Source organism: Hirundo rustica, chromosome 1, assembly GCF_015227805.2.
Source record: "Hirundo rustica isolate bHirRus1 chromosome 1, bHirRus1.pri.v3, whole genome shotgun sequence".
NCBI classification, from domain to species: Eukaryota; Metazoa; Chordata; class Aves; order Passeriformes; family Hirundinidae; genus Hirundo; species Hirundo rustica.
This window is the reverse complement of record NC_053450.1, coordinates 93,375,626-93,398,739: the sequence shown is the minus strand read 5'-3', so window position 1 is coordinate 93,398,739 and position 23,114 is coordinate 93,375,626. Positions and strand designations below refer to the sequence as shown.

Sequence of the window (23,114 nt, the reverse complement as noted above, 5' to 3'; positions counted from 1 at the left end):
TGAGATGAGGAATACTGGGACTTGACACCTCGCTTCATTGCATTGAGGCACTGAGCAACAGCAGCAATGCAGAGCAGCACTGCAGCATCCTTGAATTGCATGAACATATTGAAACACAGCATCCCCATCCTACAGGTGAAGAAAAGCCAGTGATCTGACTTAAAACAGCATGAAGAAACAGAGGCACGTGGCTGCACAGAACAGCAGGAGCACAAGCTTCTGTGCTCCTCTGTAAGTGTACCTAGAGCTTTTTTATCTCTTCAACTCCAAGTTTAACAAGACACGCAAGATTAGCACAAAAACAAACTCTAGGCAAGCAAGCCTTTTACCTGCGGTAAAAAGACACTGGCTTTTTGTTAGCATGACGCAAATTCAAGATTCTTCAATACAGGTTAGCAAAGACAAAGAAATGTCTCATGTGTTTTTTGTTTTTCTTTTAAAATAAGAGTAAACAATACAATTCAGTTTTAAAAACATGACTGGATTTGGCTGAAAGCTCTGGCATACACAAGAGCAGAAAAACCTTAATGTTATTGCATAATGAATTGCAGTGGGACTCTAGTAAACCAATTTGAGTTCCTACCTCTGCTACCAGCCTCCTATGGGAACCTTGTCAGTTCTTCTAATGCCTTCATTCTCTTAAAACAAAACTCATCATACTTCCCTTCCGCACATAGCAGATTAATTACATTAATATTTGTTAGATGCTGATTATGCAAAATGCAATTAAGTACATAAATACAGTCTCCTTTCTCGAGATACTACGTGTCAAGATCTCAGGGTCCTCATCCCTAAAACTCATGCTAGCTTCAGAGATCAACTATTCCATGCAAGATGCCCCAAGAAGCCTATCAAACAAAGCTACAGCCAGGCACCAGAATACTTGTAATTTCACAAGCTTGAACATTTGTCTTGTTCCCAAATAACATATAGCTGGGTCAGTTGCAGCTAAAAACCCTTTAGAGAGCACAGCTGCCCCTTTTTCTCACCTCCTGTGACAAAAGTTGAAACCCAGTTTCTTTGGTTTTGTCCATCCTAGAAGTCAGGCTTTATAAGACACAGCAAGAAACTCCACATGGAGAGCCAATATTTACTGGCCCCCCTCACTTTAGGGATCCAGGTGTTCTCAGACTACATAAATAAATCATGTTTCATTGCTGCCTAAAGTACTGCAATTTTACATAGGAAAGGAAAAAAGAAAACAAGCCCTATGGAGGAACGAGGGCTAACAGCTTATTTCCATGCTAAACCTTGATGCAGGTTACTACTGTCTTGTTTAGAATAAGCAAGTACAACAGATTTATCAGACAATTTCCCTTTTTTGTTTCCCTAAACAATGAAAGGTACAAGCATCATCGAATTACCTATACTGAGCAAGGAAATGAGTTACGCAAGTAACTTACTATCAAAATTTATTAGGATAAAGCTAAAGCTGCCACAAACACATGCCTTGACTAAGGAATCCTGGAGGTAATTTAGCTTTCATCCCATCACCTGTAAATTATTACCGGTCTCACCATTTTAAGTTTTAGATTTTCTCTTGGTACTAATGGGTTACTCCAATGACACAGAAACATCTGGAAATCACAAAAAAAGTGCCTTACTATCTTTAAAAACCTCATCAATTAGGGTTGAGTTAAATCATGAGCAGCATTCAAATTCCAGTGTCTGCACCATTTTTATCCCCTCCAGATTTTGAAGTGCTCAGTAATGGATTTCTAGTAATAGAAGAGCCACATGGATCATTAATTTCAGCAAAACAAGGGCAACAATTCATGCATGCAAAGAAGTGTTAGGGTGTAATTCTCTCAATCCTGTTGCATGGGAGTGGAGAAAAGGTTTCCTAATGTGGCTCATGAGCATGGAGAGTGGCTACACCTCCAAGTTGAAGACACAACTGAGGGAGAGTCCATGAGGGGAGAGGCTTCTTGCCTGTTACAAGATGCTTGGAAAAACGCTTTGAGCCATGCTCAACTCAAGTTACAGCCAGGCTTTCCCTACCTCCCACCTGAGTGCAAACTCCCTTCCTGACTACTTGGGCTCTTCTCTCCTGTGCAAACACCACACCTGTATCCCATGGTTTCCACACAACAAAACACTTCTCAATTCTGCGTACCAAAAGCTTTGCTTCCGCAACCCGCTTAGTCCAGGTATACACCTGCATATACCCACACATCTGGGCTTGGCAGCTGCTGTACAGCTTGTGTTTAGGGTTTCTTGCTTTAGAACAGCAATTATTTCCAGCATTTGACAGGTGCAAAGCTAAAAAAAGGCCTTTGTTTCTCCTGGTCTGTAGATAGTTAACCTCCACTGTTTAAACTTTAACTTGTGAAAGATGAGACAGATTTTTCTTTCATTGTTCAAGCTCAGTGAGCCTTCCACAGTCGACACGCAACTGAGGCAGAAAATGCCCAAAACATATTAAATGTTGTCCTTACAACTACTGAGGTAAGTGTATCAAGCAGTAGTTATTTTTTCTGATTAAAGCTAAGCCATTACCATCATCTCCATTTGCAAAGTGGCAGTGATGAATGACTGGGGGTGTTGCTCAATTTCATCCTTAAAAAATAATGTGATAGTCGTAAAAGTTCAAGGAACACCCAGAATCCATTGCACATTCTTTAATCATTTTATAATCTTTAAGAACCAAAAAAACTAGCTTTACAGACACACTTCAAGCAACTGTGGCTATAGCTGTTCCTGAGCAATATCAGTTGGCCAGCCTATACATAAGGTATAATGAAACACCATTTTAAAATGCCATTTGTAGAGCTTTAACTATTCCACTCAGTTATGAAACTGCCCCAGAAGGCACAGAGTTATTTCCTCAAGAAACCATTAACATTTGGTAAACAAAGTGCATCTGTTAACTACACCCCATCTGCAAGAACACATACAACCCCCACCATCTCCCTCCACCACCTGTCAAACCTTTGGGTCCACAGGTCACTGGGGTGTGGATGCAGAGCAGGAGAGGCCAGAGAGGCTCTGACATCTCTGCACCTCTTGGCCTTCTTCCTTGTAAAAATATAATTATTCTATTAGAGGTCATTTAAAAACAATTTTAGGATTACCAAACTCAAATCAAGTACTAGTGCTGTATTTTTCAGATTCCTTACAAACAGCTCACCAATACCTTATTTTTCACCTCAAATTCCCTCCTCTCCAGCAGACTGTAATTTCTAAAGTATCTAATTAGTTCCGGAAACTCCAGCATGAAATCCTAATTCTCAGAACTGTGAAATCACGGTTCTCTTTCAAAACTAAGACTGAAGACTAGGACAGCAGAGGCTGACTGCACCGAGTACAGCCAGGTAGGACAGCTTTCCCTCCAAACACAACTGCAGGATTCAGCAGGCTGCATCCCAACCGCCCAGTCAGCAAGCAGTGAGCCTCTGCTGCCTCTGCTTCCAGGGATTCCAAACTGTTCAAGCAATAGCTGAACTGCATAGCACCAATGCAGCACAGAGATGAACCATGGAGCGGTATTGGGGGGAACAGCAGCCAGCTTGGCAGCCTGGAAAAGACATTCCAGTGATGCATGGAGCGCAGCATTATGTAACAAATTGCTGTTGTGTTTTTCTCTGACTGACAAAGCAATGCACACAGAACTATGGGCAAAACACACTATTTGGGTTGCAAAGCCAAAGACTCAAAATGTAAAAATGCCAGAATGAGGCTGTTCCCACACATTAATACTTCCTCCTGGTGCCTCTGTAACACAATTATTTACACGGGCTCGTAAATTTCCCCCAGACTCCCATCTCATAACACTGCTGGATAAGATCGATTTACACTGTTTGTGTAATGAGGGCAACTGTACTTTCTGAGATCTTTTTAACAGTACTGGCAAACATGATTGAGTGGCCTCCAGAAGGAGAAAACATGGTGTCTTAGTGAAGAGCCCTGATTATCCTCAAAAAAACCCACACACCCCAAAATAAAAACAACAACAAAACCAGAAACCCACCCACAACCCAGTTTTGAAGGGTATTCCTGCTCCAAAATTCATTTATACTTGCAAATTGTACCTATATTCTTTTTAGAACACTACCCTGAGTGGAGCCTGACTTGCACAAGCAGCTTTCACCAAGAGGCATCAAGCATGGAAGGTCACAGCTACAGCTTAGGGTTCAACAGCATGAAACCTGTGGGAGTCACATATCAGATGACTAAGCTTGGGAATACATTTGACCCTATTCCCACTTGCTAAGTTGCCAAACACTAAGAAACAAGGAATACCGTGAAGCTCTGACCACAGAGAATAGTGTGAAAATAAATTAAACCATTTGTGTAAAGCACTTACATATTACAGGGATGGAAAATAAGGAAAAAACACAAGAACATTAAAAATCATGCCCTCTGCAAGAGTTTTCAAGTTTTAAAAGAATTAGATACCAGTAAATAGCACCTGAGAATGTGCCATGAAAGTTGCATCACAGCACTGAAAATGGAAGGAACCTTTAGAAAACAGCAGCAAGCAATCACCAAGTAAGAACTGTCACGAGATACAAAAACAAGGTTGCATAGCTGTTCTTCATACTGATCTTCATTACTGAGTGCTTGATTCTGGAAATTCAGTAATATACTTTATAGCTGTACAGCTGCAGCTGTGAGAAAAAGGAATTGTCATCAATACAGACTGAAGGCTGCAGAGATAGCTACTGACCAAGGCTTTAGGTCTGAAATTATAAAACAGATTTCTAGTTATGACACCTACAGACTGACCTCAGTCCTTCACTTTATAGACTTTCATGCCCTTTAATGTGTTTTATAGAAGCCTAAAGAACTGCTTGAAAGAATGGAAGAAAATTGACTACAGATTTTTTCTCTGCTAAGTCTGATGAAGGTGCAGTAACAGGTCTTAAACCATCAGAAATGTTTTCGTTGAGCCAGGGGCAGGGTAATTTTCAGCTCAACAGACTCCAGGCAAAAGGGTGGTACCACAGTAAAACACAGTTACTTTGGTTTGGGTTTTTTCTCTCTCCCTAAGTCAATCTGTGTCTAACAAAGCAGCCATTCACACTCCTATTTCAAATTTACTCCCTTGTTTTTCTGTATTTTTACCTGCTGAGTTTTATGTTAGCATACCTCCCCTATGAAGTAACAGAAGACACGAAATACAAAGAGAAAAGAAACACTTCTATTAAAATATTTGTCCATACTTGATTTTTAAAAAACTGTTAGATATTTAGATATTAGATAATTTTCATAATAAAGATCTAGTAAAAGTCTGCCTTAATGCATTTTATGGGAAGAGTTACAAGGAAAATCATCTGCTCACAACTAGAAGCATTTATGGTCACATAAACACATACATACACAAAAAAAATATCTTTTACCAATACATCTAAAGTAAAACCCAGTTCTTATTCTGATATCCATCATGTTTGAAGAAACTTATCCTCAAAGAATGCATAGAAGTTGACAGATTGACCATATTCCACGTAAAGCAAAAGCCGTCCTTCTCTAAGCCCACCATACATTAAAAAACAAACAAACAAACAAACAAAAAAACCCTGTGCAATTACTAACATGACAGAGCAAATGACATGAGATTAGTAAGTAAATCAAAAACTTTCCTAAATAATTGGAACCATAGAAGAAACTATCACAATCTCCTTAGTATCTCTGTTAAAACACATTTCACGGTTGCCATTTACATAAAATGTGTCAGTAAAGAACACTGCAGACAATGGAGACTGGACATTTTTCAAGTAAATATCTTCCTGGAATCACCTGACTTCCATCACCTTGGCATGAGATAAACACTGATGAACCAGGGTGCCTGCTTCACCTTCCACAAAGCAACAAAAATATTCTGCTTTTAATTTAACAGGACAGTTTAAGGCTAATTTTGTCTATGTTTCTGAATTACAGTCACAGGAACTTATGAGTTAAGGAGCAGGTTTGTTAAGTCTGCATCTTTTGAGGAAATTCTACCTTGAGACCAGAAATGGAGTTGTTAAGTACATCAGCAATTTACCCTGAGATCGCTGTATGTCAGAAAATAAAGCTGTATCAAACATACCAGGCCTCTCTAGAAGTGACTGAATGGGGATTTTTCAGTCTTGCTTCCAGTCTTTATGAAGTAACATCTGTAAGCTATGTGGGATTCCTTTGCATAAGTGAGCAAACAGGATGGAACAGCTCAGTGCCAGGAAGTTTCATTAACATCAAACATTAGATCAATACAGAATAATAACTTCAATTCAACATTAGGGCATAGGTGTAGTGCTTCCTAGTGGAGTTTTGTATACACCTTGTAAGTATTCCTTCCCCTTCATATTCTGAATATATTTTCAATAGAGAGTTAAACAAGGATGCAGATTTCATAATGGCTCCCAAGGCAGTAACCCCTAATAACAAAAATCATGTATCTGTGTATGGGAAAATATTTTGAGTATGAATTTGACCTGCAATTTTTGTTTCACACATGACTTCTCTGGAAATTGCCATAACAAAATGCTAATTGTAACTGCTGACAAAGCTACCCATGTTTCCTACTGCTGTGTCTCTTACCATCACAATATCTCCTTTGGCAAGGCCAACAGGTAAGTCTGGAAGGTGCAGTGGGAAGGTCCTTGGTCTCTTTAATAGTAACTCCTTAGAGTCAGTCACATAACTTCCCCAGAATAAAGCTTGCTCTGCATCTATAAGGAAGTAGAAGCCAGACACAACCACTCTGCTTAAGAATGTAATGCCTTAATCCTTCTCAATGATACTACTTTTGAGAAAAAAGTAATATTTTGCTCCCAAAGAGACATATAACAATATCCTTAGGTGATATAAAGCTAGCACATAACCAGGAACTTTTACAGATATATATATATATATATATATATATACACACACACAGACTTTTTTTTTTTTTAAATTCCATAGTAAACCACTTTTTAAGTGCTATGCTTGCAGTGCTTGATGTAGCAGTGTTTATTCTAATTGCAGTACTACAAGTACAGAAAAACCTGAGGATTGGAACTAGGTGATCTTGAAGGTCCCTTCCAACCCAGGCCATTTGTGATTCATTCTAAGATGGGAGTGGTTGGTTTGCTGGTTCTAGTTTATTTGGGTTTGGGGTTTTTCTGGGTTCTTCACCCTATAACACTGTATTTCTCTGCAGACAACAATGGACATTATGAATGCACAATTCAGCACAACCAGCCCGCACTTATGTGCAGAGACAGTACAGCAACAAATAACACCTACTTAAATTACATGAAGAACTATTATTTTTTGCACACACAATAGTAACAAGAAAGTTGGATAACCTACAACAGTGAAGAGGGATTGAGTTAGCCACTGTTCTGGCTATGAGGGACTGCTCAGAACACAATCAACTCTGATAAGGAAAACAGACGAGAGACCTTAGGAATTACTGATCCTACATACTTGTATGTTCCAGTTGTACTTATTTAACTTCTCAACCTTCATGGATGCTAATATCCCTGCACAAAATAATTCAACATAAGTATTTCAGAGATCAAAAACTATAAACAAACATTTTTGGCTTAAGTTAATTTTAAAGAAATATTTAGACAGGTTCAGGAATTTAATTAAAGCAGTTTATTTAAACACACTAGAGAAAGCTATAGTCCCATGATATTTTTGCGTATTTTTTTGTTCTCCATGTATGACACAAACTCCTTACAACCTAGATTTAACCTAAGCCTTCCAGATACCTGGGTTCATTTTGTAAAGCCTTGGGATTCCTAGGAGACAAAGTATCAGAAACAATGTTAAGGTACTGACAAAGGCACAGCTGCCTTTGAACTACCTACGTTCTCAGGTCTCCTTTCAATCTTAAGGACAGGTTATACAGGATGACAGAGGGCAGTGGCCTTGTAGGCTCAGTAAGGAGAGGTCCAGAAGCAGAGCTGTTCATCTGAGGGCATAGAGAGCTGTCCTAACTGAAGATGACTGTTCTATTTCCACACCTGTCTCAAAGTTCTTGGACAGTTAACTGAGATACACAAATACAAGCAAAATAATTTTTACTGCTGGTGGAACTCAAGTTCACCAACCCCAGCTAATAATACAACTTCCCCGCCCCTCCCCGCCCCCCGCACAGGGATATCCTGGAAAACAGCCCTACTTGTTTGTATACAGCTACGAAACAGTTTTTCCAAAATATGAACACTTTCCCAAGATCTTTCATCAGGATTTGTTGCACTATTACTGACATCACTGTGCCATTAATTCCTATGTGGGATCCAGTCTATTAGTCAAAGATGAAGTGAAATCACTTATCTAATAAGAGGTTCTGCAAATAGACTCAACTTGCATTTCAGGTTCCAATTCAGAGTCTTCTCTGTCTCTTAAAAGCAAACACATAGAGACATATGCCACAACTCTAACAAATCAGCTTGTAATAGCTACTAGCCATGCTCACCTTTTGCATGCATTCACATAGCAACATATATTTTTCCTCAGAAATGCAAACTGAATCCCCATGCAGTTGAATAAATGATGGTTGGGGCTAATGCTTCAGTGTGTCCACATCATTGCAATAGGTAACTGTCCTTAAAATAAAAAATAAAGCCAACCAAAGGAAAAACAACAACAACACAATCCAAATTTACTGTGGGTCAGTAACAAAACCTCTAATTACACACTTCAGATCTCAATACTGAGAAAAGCATAACCTTGTTAAAACATACTGCAAGCTTCTCATTATCATTCAAGCCAAAGTAAAGAAAAATATTCATACTGAAAAGGTTTGCCTCTTCCTATTAAAAACATATCAAAATTAGAAACATAGAAGAAAAACATTACAAATCAGCACTGAAGAAGTAAAAAAAGAAAAACCTCAAACAGTGATTTAATGATTTTCTAACCCTATTTCACACCTCAAATCCTCAGGACAGTAGGCAAAAGCTAACAAAAGAGCACCAAGGTTGCAAACAGGCGCATGTCCCTGTCAGGAAAGACAAATCTGGCAAAGGAACATGTAGCATCGTGACAACTAAAGCTACTTGAAGCATATTTTGGGAAGACAAAATAAAGCTGCTCCCTCTCTCCCCATCCTGCTACCTGCCATCTGCCCATGAGGCCACAAAGCAAAGCCACATCTTTGGCACGTGGTAAAGCTGGTAGCAGCTGCATCACCACAACAGCTCCAGCAGGGAGCAGGGGAAAGAGAAAGAAATGGGGCAATTCTGTGTTCCCTTTGCATGGAAATATTGCACCAAGCAGTGATTCCTGGCTGGGAACCTTGTTATGTAAGCAATATCATTTAGGATGTTAAAGGAAGTCAGTTACAGCCCATTCTCCTCAATCCAAACATACTCCCTGACTATTTTCTTAGAACATGACAACGTCATCTTAGCATGTGGTTTCTGAGCAATAGTCACAAGAAATTCAAGATCAGCTCACTGTATCTCAACCACAGCGCCAGTAAAGAATCACAACAACAGAGTGCGCAATATCTGGCTTATTCTCATTAAATGTCCTTCCTACAATAATTATAATATGTTAAGTAGCATTTCACAACGGCTTAACTTAAAAATTTTGCAACAAGCATGCTTAACTGGTGTATTTTGTGAAATACAAATGGAAACCACAAAACCAAGAGCATGCACTGCTTGATGTAAAAACTGTGAACTGTTGACTTAAAAAACATGTTGCTCAAGAGATATTTTAACATCGCATTATGCCATTAACACTGAAAACCAATGTATTTCAAATACGAAGCAAATAATCCCTTTCCTCAAGGGAGGAAGCCAAGAGGGATTTAGGGGTGCTGCAGGATGAAATACTGAAGTTCAGCCATCAGTGCGCTCTTGCAGCCCAGAAAGCCAGTTGTATCCTGGGCTGCATCCAAAGCAGTGTGGACAGCAGGGCCAGGGAGGGGATTCTGCCCCTCTGCTCTGCTGAGACCCCACCTGCAGTGCTGCATCAGCTCTGGGGTCCCAGCACAGGAAGGACATGGACCTGTTGGAGCAAGTTCAGAGGAGGCAACAAAGATGATCAGAGGGATGGAGCACCCCTCCTATGAGGAAAGGCTGAGAGAGTTGGGCTTGTTCAGCCTGGAGAGAAGGTGGCTCCAAGGAGGACTTTCGGTACGTAACGAGAGCTTATAGGAAAGACAGGGATAGTAATAGTACCTGCTGCAATAGGACCCACGGTAATGGTTTTAAACTAAAGAGGTTGTCTAGAGAGGTGGTGGATGATCCATCCCTGGAAACATTAAAGGCCAGGCTGGACAGGATTCTGATCTAGTTTAAGACGTTCCTGTTCATTGCAGGAGGTCAGGTGAGGTAACCTTTAAAGGTCCCTTCCAACCCAGACTATTCTGTGATTCTGCAATAGTGAACCCTACAAAGTTACCACATCCTGAAGCTCCAGGTTTACCATACATTGAATTTATATTAGTTCAGGACTAAATTAGAAGCAACTCTGCTGAGCCATAGAGGGAAGGTCAAAACAAAGCCTGTGCAAAAACACATTTGACCTGTTTTCTATAATGCTTGAGTATATGTGTGTTACAGCCATGTATGCATAAACAGTTAAATTCACAGGTTATAAATGTAATTACAAGCTACAGGACCAAAGGAGGCCACATAAATTTCATATGTATAAAAACAAAAGAACCACAGCTTCCATTTCTCGGGTAAAAGTTCGTCCATTTCAAAAATCCTTCCATTTTTGGTCTTGCCCTTTGAACAGCTTAAATGTCTTTGCTGGTTCAGTCCAGCACAGTTGATATAACTCAGCTAGCAAATGTGTCCAGTGCTGGCTAAACAAGAGAGCTCCAACTAGTAGCAAGAAAAACAATATGAAAAGAAGAAATAATCTGAAAGAACAATTTCAAGTTCAGATATTATATATTAAAAAGGCAGTATATAAAGCTAAGAGCAACTTGAAGTAAAAATCCCATTTCCTGCAGCTTTCCTTGCATAAGAAGTTTGATAATCTGAATTCAGGATTCTAATTTAATGTGATACTCTTTTCTGAAAGAATGTGAAAGAAAATTCTCCATTGTATTTAGGATACATCCATTGCTACATCTTTTCCATCTCTAAATAACATTTTTTATTCATCTTAATTTTTTGGAGTTGCAGGTATCAATTTGACAGCTCCACAAAGTAAACGTTCCTATTTAATGACTAGTATAAGGAAAAGCATACAAACTAGACATTTATTATGGAAATTAGCTAGATTTAAAAAGCACAGGGAGAGACAAAATAAAAACTGGAGGTATATGAAGTATTTAGGAAAAAAAAAAAAACTGTGCTACCCAATTGGATTGAGGTAATCACAGATTGCTTCTATAATGAGTTTTGCTGTATTTTAGACAATTTTATTTAACATTGTACTTTTGTAAAAAAAGAGCCTCTGGCTCTTCACTACTGAGTTTCCCTTGAGGTTAAGCTAATAAAATATAATGGACTCGGGCAAAACAGGTTTTTTCCTACTTGGAGTAAACACATATAAAGTTTCTTGGTGAGTATTTGTGTTATGTTGGTAGCTGGAGGCACTAACAAGCATCAATTTCCATTGTGCTTGGAGTTGTAAAACCAATACATGAAAAAAGTTGATTATTTATCCTGTTAAAAGTAGTTACCAGACATTATCTCTTTGGAAAGTTTCAAATTCAAACACATACTTGGAATGAAACAATTCTGTAGTCAACTGTGTCTTGGTGTTGGCCTGTGTGTCTGCCTTTTTTTTCATTGAAAGCTAAAAAGAAATTTTGACAAGTAGAGAAAAAAATCTGGATAAAAAGTTAAATTCAAAAGGAACAGTTGTCTATGCTCATGTCTCTCCCAAGAGTGATGTACCAAGGGTCAAGTCAGCAACTGAGGTGTACAATGCCAAATGTGAAAACGGTATACTACACTGGTAGTATTCCAACTTGCCTTGACTAGATAAGCCACAATAAAACCTCAGTATACCACCAATCTTTGCAGATGCATGTTAAGGAGAGACAGGAATTACAATGGAACTCAGTGTAAAAAACAAGAGCTTTATTGAATACAGACAAAAGAGAAAAATCGCCAACACTATTTCTGCTCTTTGTGGGTTAGCATCTAACAACCACAAGAAAAATGGTTTCAGAAGTATGAGAGAAAATGCTTTTGACACTCAAGCTCACCTGAACAAGCAAGCATTCTCTGTTTTAGGACAAACACCCATAAAGTATTAGTAGATAATCTTTTGAATCAAAACCAAACAAAATCGTACTTGTCGCTAAGGACAAGTTTAGACCTTGTTGATTTTTGCATTAGTCCTGCTACATCAAGTTTCTGCATGTTTTCCTATGCTCCCTCCCTAGGAAAAGTCAGGCCTGCTAGGACAGCAGCCAACATGCAGCTAATTAGATGAACAGTCAAAGCTACCAACAACCTGCTTCTACTCTCAAAGCATTAACCTTTTCTGCTCAATTCATCTGTCTGAGATGGTAAAACAAAACATCTGTTAAGACAGGGAAACACATAATATGTGAAACACTGATTCTGTAAAGCCCATATAACCCATCCAAAAAACAGCTAACAGTTTGTATTACTGAATCACCCTTCCACCATTCTACCATATTTCATATATTCTGGTCTACTAGTTAAAACCTCAAAAGAGCAAGGGGAAAAAGGAAAACAAACAAAACCAATAAAACAGTCCATTCTTTTTCACCTCTTATGACTGTACTTTCTGTATGCAGGCAAACCAAACCATGCAGAACTCTATCCTCATCCTGTGCCACGTTATTTCAATGGGCATCAATTAATATTACATCCTCTCTCAGTAATGCTATTGCTCATTTGAGGCAAATCTAAAATCTCTTAGTATCTCCTGCACTTTTTAGGCCTGGAGCAAGTAGTTTGGTTACCTCTCAGTAAGAGAAAGAAACAAGAAATTCTACAACAGATGGGAGGTGAATGTCACATGGCAGAAGCAGCAAGAACTCCAACTGCACATCCCAAATTAATCACAACACAAAGTTCAGCTTCAGTAGTCCACTACTGGGCACAGCCTGCCTAGATAAGTCATAAATATTGTTCCAAGGACAAGAAAATATACACAGCCTACTGTCTGAAGTAATAAGAAAACACACTACAGTGTCTCAGACTGCTGCTGTGTCCAGCAGTTGTCTGCTATCTCACCACTGTTTGAATCACAAGCTCCTCAGGAACTGTCACCAGTTCTTTGCTTTGGCAAACTCCATAGGCGCATTTTGACCTGAAGGCATGCTGACTTACAAACTGTTAATATTCTGATTCCATTCACATTCCGTAAATTCATGTACACAGTGGTGAATTTTATTCTTTTGTACACCACAACCCAAACTAGACTTTAAAGTCTTTATTTAGCAGCCTGTTTTTCAAACAGTGAACAGAAAACCCTCCAATCCACTAAGGACAAACTAGAGGTTAAGGTGCTAATCTGAAGTGTGAGTTAAATCAAGGAAGAAACTTGGTCATGAGAAATCATTGTCCCCATCCTGTTAAAAGAGGCAAGACATTTCAAATAGATTGCAACATGTTTTTTATGCACATGCCTATAATAAGAAACTAAGCAGAGTTTTGCTCAAATGTCTCAAATCCCTCAAAAAGCCTCTTCTTTAAAGCCCTTGATTAAGTAACAAAACAAACCTGAAACTTCTGGCCCAAAATAGTGCCTCCATCTTCTTGACCACTTCTACTACATCTGTCCTTGGTCTGAGCAAAGGGGGGGTCACCAGCACTAAGGGCCCAAGAGAACACCCCATTCCCAAGGCAAGCATGTGGCAGAACAGCATGAGAAACACTAGAAAAGCCCAATACTTACTTTTGTTAATTTTATTAACTCTGGAGAGGTTTCCTAAAATTATGCATTTTGACCAAGTCTAAGAGATGGGGAAAGAACTGTTTTGGTTTTCAACTAAAGATAACATCAGCAATGCAGCCCAAAGAGAATTGGATATCCTTTTCAGTGTTGCTCGTTTTCTTAAAACAGGTTTCAGATGGTTATACATACCTGCAAGTTCCTGTTCTAAATACTGATAAAAGACCAAGGGACAGGACCCAAGGCAATGGCAGGAAGCTGTGTCAGGAAAGGTTAGGATGGATAGTAAACCTTCATAAAAGGTTCTTCACCCAGAGGGTGGTTGGGCACTGGCACAGGCTCCCCAGAAAAGTGGTCACAGCACCAAGCCTGGCAGAGTTCAAGAAACATTTGGACAAAGCTCTCAAGCACATGGTGTGACACTTGGCATGTCCTGTGCAGGGCCAGGACTTGATGATTCTTATGGGTCCATTTCAGCTCTGGATATTCTATAGTTCTATGATACCTGAGTCCTCAATTTGCTTGAGAAGGAGAAAGGTGAAAGCATTACTCCATCATCTACCAGGAGAGCTATACTTTTGTAAATCAGAAGTCTTCCTTGTTTACCCATATCACTGAGGTATAATAGTTGATCGCATCTGTTTGCAAAGTAAAGCGTATCTTAAATGTTCAGCAAAGAACTTAACTGATTTTCAATGTCCGTAAACACTGCCTGTAAGCACCAGTGCTCCTGGAGTCTAAATAACTGGGGACCTGTGCCTCATCAAAGAGTTAAAATACATATAGACGAAGTCATGAAGGAGAGCTGGCCTCTCATGTCCTGGTCATATTTTCTTCTCAAAAATTGTGATCAAATGTACATTTGTCCCTAATGATCTGGTTCAAGACATATGGAGTATCTAAAAGCTAATTATCCCACTAAACCATCTGAGGCTTAATCAGCAGTGCACTAATATCTCAAAGCATCAATATCATGTAGTACTTAAAGCAGTCACAAATGTGTTCCTATCAGAATAGAAAAGATTCCTAGATTTTCACATTTAGATTTTAACAGGTTCTGTTCTTGCACTGCTGTTAAACCTTTTAAAATTTTAAACTAAAATACACACAAGTTTATAATCCAGGCTTTTGCAAATCTCTGCAAAACGTGGCCATGTAACACATACAATCACAAGCAGTCCATAATCCTTTTATCTTCCAAATACCACGCAATGGAAAGCACTCAGTTCTATATGGTGTGCTTTTTCTCTGCGTTTTATAGCATCACGTCAACCAGCTTTTAACATTCTTTTTTACAGCAGAGATGAGTGCAAGAAAAATAACACACTCAATGCAGCTAAAAAAACCTGCCACTAACAAACATCATTTAAATCACAGAATTCTTCACCAACATCTATGTCTTCCATCAGCTTAAGACTCTAAAAGCATGGATGACAATATACAATAAGTGTAAAAAGAAGAAAGAAATACTTACTAGATTGGTAAGGTTTTAAATAAAGACTTCAGTTTAAGAACATTTTTGTTCAAAGCCTATAAAATCCTTCTGCAGCATTTGGAAGCCATAGAGCATTTGGAGTCAGCTGTGCTCCTTGGTAAAGCTTGCCCAAATATATAACTGTGAAGTTGGTATTGCTTAAGCTGAGAAACGTTAACTAGTAGAATGAACATTTTAAAAAAATCATTGTTTTGTAATATGGATGGACATAGCTGTACCAAAAAAAAACCCCTCTCAAATGTTAAAGTAGAAAACCCTTCTGGAAATTTTTGCCAAGAAAACCCAGAAGCTAAAAAAAAAAAAAAAAAAAAAATTTAAAAAAAAAATCTAGTGAACATAAGAGAAATTCAGTGTTTTAAACTAATTAATTTGTACATACTACATAAAAGATTAGAGCACTTCCTAAAAATATATATTATTTCTTTACAAAACAGAATCAGCTCCAAAACTAATTTTTAAATTAATTTTGGTTAATGGTGTGTGATTGCTGAGATCTTAACAGATCTCCTACATCTGTAAACACGTAAATGTTGTGCCTAAATCTACTCCAATCAAGGTTCTGATGAAGCAACTTCAGCAGTTACCTAAGCTCCTCAGGTTGTTATTAAAAAATAATTGTGATTTTAAATTCTAGCTTCTTGACTTACAGCCTCCACTCAAAACCAAGTAACTCCTATTCTCTGGGGAAGGAGTTCCGCACACAGTGCGTAAGGCATAAATCTTGAATACAAGCACTTCATCAGCCTGTAAGTGTGTGAGGCTTTCATCCTGGCAAAAGGCAAGGTTTTCACCAACATTATCTAGACTAGTTTAGAGCAAGGAGGCAACAATTGGCAACAGTCTTAGGGGAAAAAGAAATCCAGTGTCAAACTTCCTCCCACACAATGAAGTTTGTTTTGCAGGCATTTTTACTTCAGCAAATTCAGGCCTTCCTCAGATGCCTTCAATCCAAGCAGAAAACAGCAGTACCCCTATGAACAATTCTCAGTACTGCCCTGTTAAGCTTAAATACTCTGACACAAACACTGAAAGTCATAGCAACACGCTCTTTCTGTAAAATGCAACACCCAGGCTATGACACTCAACTCAGAAACTTACACCTGGTGGAAATGATCTTCTTATGCTAATAGGATGTATAAAATAAAGAGTTTTGAAATACTTATGTTTCCTCTCCTGGAAGTACATCACAGCTTAGATTTTATTGCATGAAGGGTATAAACAACTTTAAATCACAGTCTACTTCTACACTGGAAATGTATTACAAACAGCAAAAGGATTAATGCTGCATTAAAGAAAGTGATAACCCCGCATAGTGTGCAATTTTTCATTTTGCTCAACTTGCAAAATGAAAATATGTAATATAAATTGCATTCTTAAATGCTGAAAAAAAACCCAAACCTTCTTCCAGGGTTATTTTTATGTGCAAAGATTTCAAGTAGCAGAAAATTATTCTTATCGCTGAACAAGCTTTCGCATTTGTTAAAGAATAACCTCCTTCTGTACTTAACATCAACACAATTGCATTTGGTTAACAGAAATCCTGTAGCATCCAAAGGCAGTCATTCCTTTAATCTTCAATTTAATCCACCAAGAGCTTTAAACAACTTGCATGGTCTACAATCACGGTCCTCTTAAACTAACATTTCCACAAATTCTATAGTTTTTGATGCTCCTTTTAGCATGAAAGTGAGATCCCACACACAGTGTTTATTCATGAATTGGTCAAAACTGAAGCAAGGACAGAAGTGGAAGCCACACGGTGCTACTTCAGTGCTAAAAGCCCTCACATCTCTGTCGCAACTCATAGCTATCAGAAAAAAAAGGGCTGAACTCACAATGGAGCATGCCTTAAAGTGAATGCAGCAACAAATACATCAGAGAATGTGTGCTAATGCTACATGTTAATTATACATAGTAACAAAGATGATTATTTATTATTTCAGACTTATTTTATACCATGAGGCAAGCCATGAACACATCAACAGCATAACCACATTTTTCCTCCCAGACAACATCATTTTGGCTGCTTTGATAAGACAGACACTAAATTCCTATCCATAATACTTCAACCAGCAGAACTCCTTAAAGAAAAAGCCAATGTCCCTGAACACATGAGTAACTCATACCAGCTTATATTCAGGAAAGAATCAAGCAAGGGATGCTAGCTAGAAACACTCAAGAGTCTCTGAATCTTCAGACGTCATCAGGAAAACTGGGTTACATATCTGAGATTAAGAATCAAGAAAAGAGTATCAGAGCACACAGAAATTAATGGAGCATGAAAGTGAAGAGCAAAAAAACTTTATTTTAAAGGAAGTGAGCTCCTCCAGCACACACTCTTCATCAAACAGTCTTACTAGATTTACTGTGGTTTAAACAAGTTAAGGTTAGTAATTTACTTCTTGAATGTTTATTCTTGCTATTACTAACAGCTAAGTTTTAAGAAAGCTACTTTTGAGTAAAATAAATGATAGCACAAAATGTTACCTGATTATCTTCTGCAAGTGAGAGAAAAAAAAACCAAAAAACACACACACACCACAAACAACAACAGAACACGCACAATAAGCAGAGGCACATAAACAAACCACCAAAAAACCCACCCAACATTGCCCGACTTCTCTCTGGAAGAATTTTAATGATATTTTACTTATTTTTTATTATTTATACTGTTTTAAAAGCACATTTATACATATATATTTAACTCATCCAAGTTGGTCACACTGACAGATGATCAGGTCCAAAGCAAATATATCATACTGAAAAATTATCAGCAAAAAAAGGATGTGACTGACTTTTAAATACCTAGATTAATTTTTAAGTAACATTTCATTTTAAATTCTAAGGCAAAATAAAGTCAACTTCAAAAAACAGAACTTTCCAAAAGCTGCTAATTTCCTGGAATGCCCAGCAACTGCTCTACTAAAGCACAAGAGGTAAATCAATCAGTAATCAAAATACAAGCCTTAATAATTATGTTTTTAAACTCCACCCATGTAAGTATAGTGGGAATTCTTTACTATTGCCCAACTCTACTTTAATCTTATTTTAAGATTAACCAACTGAGAATAAAATTTGCCCAGGAAACTCTCTCAATTCCCATCCAATAAGCTAACATCTTTAAATAACTCTTTGCCTTCCATACCATTAGCCTGGTTCAGCAAGTTCAATTCTATTGATACTGAAAAACAGGACACTATCCCTAAGAGCTGTAGGAAAAAAAAAAAAAAAAAAAAAAAAAAAAAAAAAAACTAGCATAAAGATTATACTGTCAGTCATTTTATATCAGCTGTATACACAACTGCAAAAGTTCAGAGTGTCTGAGAGTGGTTTTGTTCCTTTTTTAGAAGAAAATCAGACCAAAAAATGGTTGAACCTACAGGACTTGTTGGGTTCTGGCACATCCTTTGGCTCATAGTATTAGTGAGGGATCGGCTTTTCACAGTCATTATTCAACCGTCAGTGCGAACACACTACCACTGATGTGAATTCGTGCATTTTAAAGTCATATAATGCAAGCAATGTAGGAATTGTTGCAGTGGGCAGAGAATAATAAATACTTTTCTCACAGAACATGCATAATACTATGTAACACTTTCAGACTGATTTTATTTTTTTAAAAGAAGAATTTTACAGGACTGAGTATTAATTTTTCTACTCCAAGCATGTTTGCTTTGACAACACAAACATAGTACATGTTTATTTTGTTACTCAATTGAAAAAAACAAAGATCTCCATAGTTACCAACAAGCTGCTGTGACAGGATATAATGGCAGTTCATTTTATATCACCCAAACTTCATGCATTGGGGTTTTGATGTAAGAAATTAAGAACTATTTGGGAGAAGTTGTGATCTTTAGAGAGATGTGTTTGCCCTGTGTTTAATGTATCTTATGAAAACTCAGAAACAAATACAGAAGTTGTCATTCCTCATGGCTGGGAACTGCCAGGATCTGAGATTAGAGAATGAATGATGCATGCTACAGGAAAAGAACAAGCATGAAGAGATACAAGGATAAAAAAGAATAAATAAAGAATAAAATAATAAAAAGGGTACAAGTAACATCAGGTTCATGAACAGAGCAGCAACAGAAACATGTTCTTCAAAGAAATATTTTTGGTCATTTGCTTTCAGTTAGACCCTCTTTCTTAACCAGCTCTATTCTGCTGGCTAGGGGACACACCATACCACATCATTTCTGGCACAGGATTAGTAAAATAGAAGGATGGCCACAACTGAACTGGAAACTATCTTGTCATCAGTTCTGTTGGCCAACACACACTAACTGCTGGAAGTATTCTGGGAATAGTTCGCCTTTTTTTTTTCTTTTTTTTGGCAACGAAGAAAAAAGGGCGTAAGCCATTCTGATCACCAAGTGCAACACCAGCAGCCAGGAAGCAAAGTACTCTCAGAGGTGGAGGAAATTTCGGCTGTGCCACCTACAGCAAGCAAGTAGCTTCTGTTCCAGGTTACAGTCCTGAGAATCTGCTAGTAACCCCAGCATTTCAAGCAGGTAGCTTATATCCAGCTGATGTCTCCTCCCTCCCTCCCCAAGATCTACGTCTTTCAAACCAAAATGGATTTCAACAGCCAGTCCATCCCCAGTGCACCACACTAAATAAATGACCACACAAATTGCCAAACTTATTTACAAAAGAAAAAATCTACAAGACACACACCACAGTATTTCTTTATATTGTACAGGTTTTCTAGTTACTCTCATCACAACTACACTTCTGCAGAAACTGGAGACAAAAGCCACTACCATGTGATTTTGTTTGACATGAATGGAATGGTACTGAGTAATAAAACACATTCTTCACAAGACTTCTATTATAAGCTAATCAGCTAATCTTTCAAGAAAATGTATAGTGAAATAGCTGGTTTTAAGTTTATACCTGATAGCTTTTTCAAATAATTACAGAACTGGTATGGTTGGAAGGGACTTCTGGACATCATCTTGTCCAACCCCCCTGCCAAGGCAGCGTAACCCAGACCAGGTGACACAGGGACATGTCCAGCTGGGTTTGGAAAGTCTCCAGAGAGGGAGACTCCACGACCCCATGGGCAGCCTGTTACAGTGCTCTGACGTCTTCAACATAAACAAGTTCTTTCTCATGTTAAGGTACTTCTTGTAATTTAATTTATGGCCATTGCTCACACCACTGAAAAGAAGGTCCCTGTTCGGTCATATTTAAGCAGATAAAAACAAAACAACCAAACAATTCACATATTTAAAAAAAAAACAAAAAAAAAAACAAACCAACCAAAAGCACAGTCAGCTCTTCAGAAGAATATTACAACATTGTCTTCAAAAGTGATATAAAAGTCCCTATCTAAATGGGTCAGCAGTTCTCCTAAGTAAATGTAGTGATAATCACTTGCAAGTTATGCTGCCTAAAAAAAAAAATCCACTCTACCTTACAATTCCACTCTAGAGAATTCACCATTGTAACACTCAAACTCAGAACATTTATTGCTCTAAAACACAAAATTAATTCTAGATTGAAAACACAAAGCTTTAAGACAAGCAATAGTCATTGATAGTTAAGTATCTTTGTAAGGAAACAACTTACTTGATTGAGTTTCTGAAGTGATCCTCAGCAGGATTTTTTACTGTACAACTATTCAGCAACCATAAATCTGCTTCAGCAGAGTTGTCTACAAAACAGAAAGAAACAAACCTGTGTTAAGAATTATTTAACCTGTCAACTCCTAACTTATATAGAAAAAAAAATACCAAACTGAGCCATTAATAATAAGTTGGCTATTTACAAGATTATTTTATACTCAATTACACTCTTGGAAGGGTTTTTTGTTGTTGTTCTTTGTTTTGTGTTTTAGAAAAAAAAATAAAAAAAAAAAAAAGAGGCAAATGAGCATATCCATTGTAATTTCGTTTTAATTTTTTTTTTTTGCCAATAGGGAATGAACCGTTATCTCATTTACCAGCTGAGGTGCCATTAGGTTGCACATCATGGAAAACAAAGCTAAAAAGAATGGTCATAACTCCCAGAAATGCATACTCCAGGAAAGATCTTGCCTAGACAAAAGCAAAATTAAGGGGTACACAAAAGCAGGTTTCACTAAGGAAACAAAATCCCTGTTTCAGTTCCACTGAAAATTAATATTACAAAAATACAAATCACAATTTATAAGATGGGAACCTCTCCTAAAGAGAAAAGTCAGTGTAGCTGATTTGGAAAGGAACACACATATTTTTAGTTTTGATTATATCTTGGTTATGGTGTAATTATAGCTCAGCAATTTTCAGACAAAAGATATTCATGCAACCAATATCTGCCTCCATTCAGATAAGGATACTATTTTTTTCAGGGTCCAAATCTTTCTATACGTTCAGAGCCTATTGATATCTAAATTCATTAACAGAACTGAATCCCAGAATTATCTGCAGAAGCACATATATAAACTCTAATCCTGTAAAACATGGCCAATAGTACAGAATTACTACCATAGTGATTATCCTTATGAAGTTAGAGCTTTCTTTTCAAACAAAAGAATAAAGATAATCTATCTCAAATAGTTTAGTGCTTTAGCATTCATTAGAATAGCTTGTATCAGTTTGGATAAGAAAATTCATGTCACTCACTACTATTCAGTACATTGAGCATTGCAGTATTGACTGATGTATCTTTAAATAACATAGGCCAATGAGCAATGAATACAGGTAAAACGTAATTTTTAGGATGCCGTACTCAAGCCGACATCCTTGTAAAGCAGGAGAAAGCCTGCCAAGACTTAGGCATATTTACATATGTACTTATTGTGAATGTACCCATATAGGCATGAATATCCTTCTCCTCCATGCTCACATACTTAGGATGAAATGCTCAAATTGAAAAAGCTTTCTGTCTCATTGAAATTTTCTTCAAAGAAATCATCATTTACAATTAACTACTGGTCACTTAACCTATGAAGCAGGTAAATTGAAAATAATACATAACATACAAATAATGCTAAAGAAGAGAAAACATTCAGGGGGGTTCTAATCATTGTTGACCAAGACTACACTATTAATTTGGCTAAAACACAACTTCCTTTCACAACAGAGAAAGGCCACAGAGCAGTCATCAAAACAACATTCAGATCTTTAGCTACTTTAAGCAAAACAAATATCTGTCCCTGTCAGGTTAGGAAAGAGTACTCAGTTTTTTATCCAACAGAGAAGTCAAAATAAAAATGGAGCAAGACAAAGAACCCCTCCTCCAACCCAGGTTGCATGAAAACTATGTTTTTAGACTAATGAACAGACTCATTTACTATTAGAAAGATAATCAAAGGTAAAAAAAAATTATTAGGAATTATGTACAGAAAAGCAAAGAAACAGAGTTTCAATATCAGAAAAAGCGACCTCTTGGCCTAGTCAGATGTACCAAGTATGAAAACAAACACATTTTAAAAGTAGTTTTCCAGTCACACTGACAAAACCTTGTATTTCTTATTCTTTTCAGCAGCATAAAATGTTTATAAATTCAGCCACACATCCAGCTGAGAATGAGGTCTGGACACACACACACACAAAATAGCAAGAGGCCAATATTCAAGTGAGATATTACATTTAACAGACAAAAGCTACAGTAGCACTCATTCACCACTGCAAAGCACAACGCCTTCAAGAGATGTCTATTCAGAGGAGAGATGCCTTGAGCCAGAGAAAACCAGTTCTGGGCTTGCCTTCAGTTCCTCCTTGCACTGTGGTTTCCAGGTGTGCAGGAAGAGACAACACCTGAAGCAATGCTTCTCCTCTAAAGCCAAAATCAAAACCCTCTCTTCAAAACAGCCTTGGAAAAAGTAACATATTTAAGTTTAGAAAACCCTTACATACTAAGCCAACAG

At 37.7% G+C, this 23,114-nt stretch overlaps 1 protein-coding gene across 4 annotated transcripts in view; it reads right to left on the bottom strand.

The window, feature by feature from the left end:
* Window positions 1–23,114, bottom strand: part of CDKAL1 (CDK5 regulatory subunit associated protein 1 like 1) — a 396,407-nt gene that overhangs the window by 306,231 nt on the left and 67,062 nt on the right. For all 4 annotated transcript variants that reach the window (XM_040062031.2, XM_040062006.1, XM_040062012.1 and 1 more), the window contains one exon: window positions 20,834–20,918. In XM_040062031.2, the coding sequence (XP_039917965.1) occupies window positions 20,834–20,918 (85 nt within the window). The remainder of the gene's footprint in view (window positions 1–20,833; window positions 20,919–23,114) is intronic.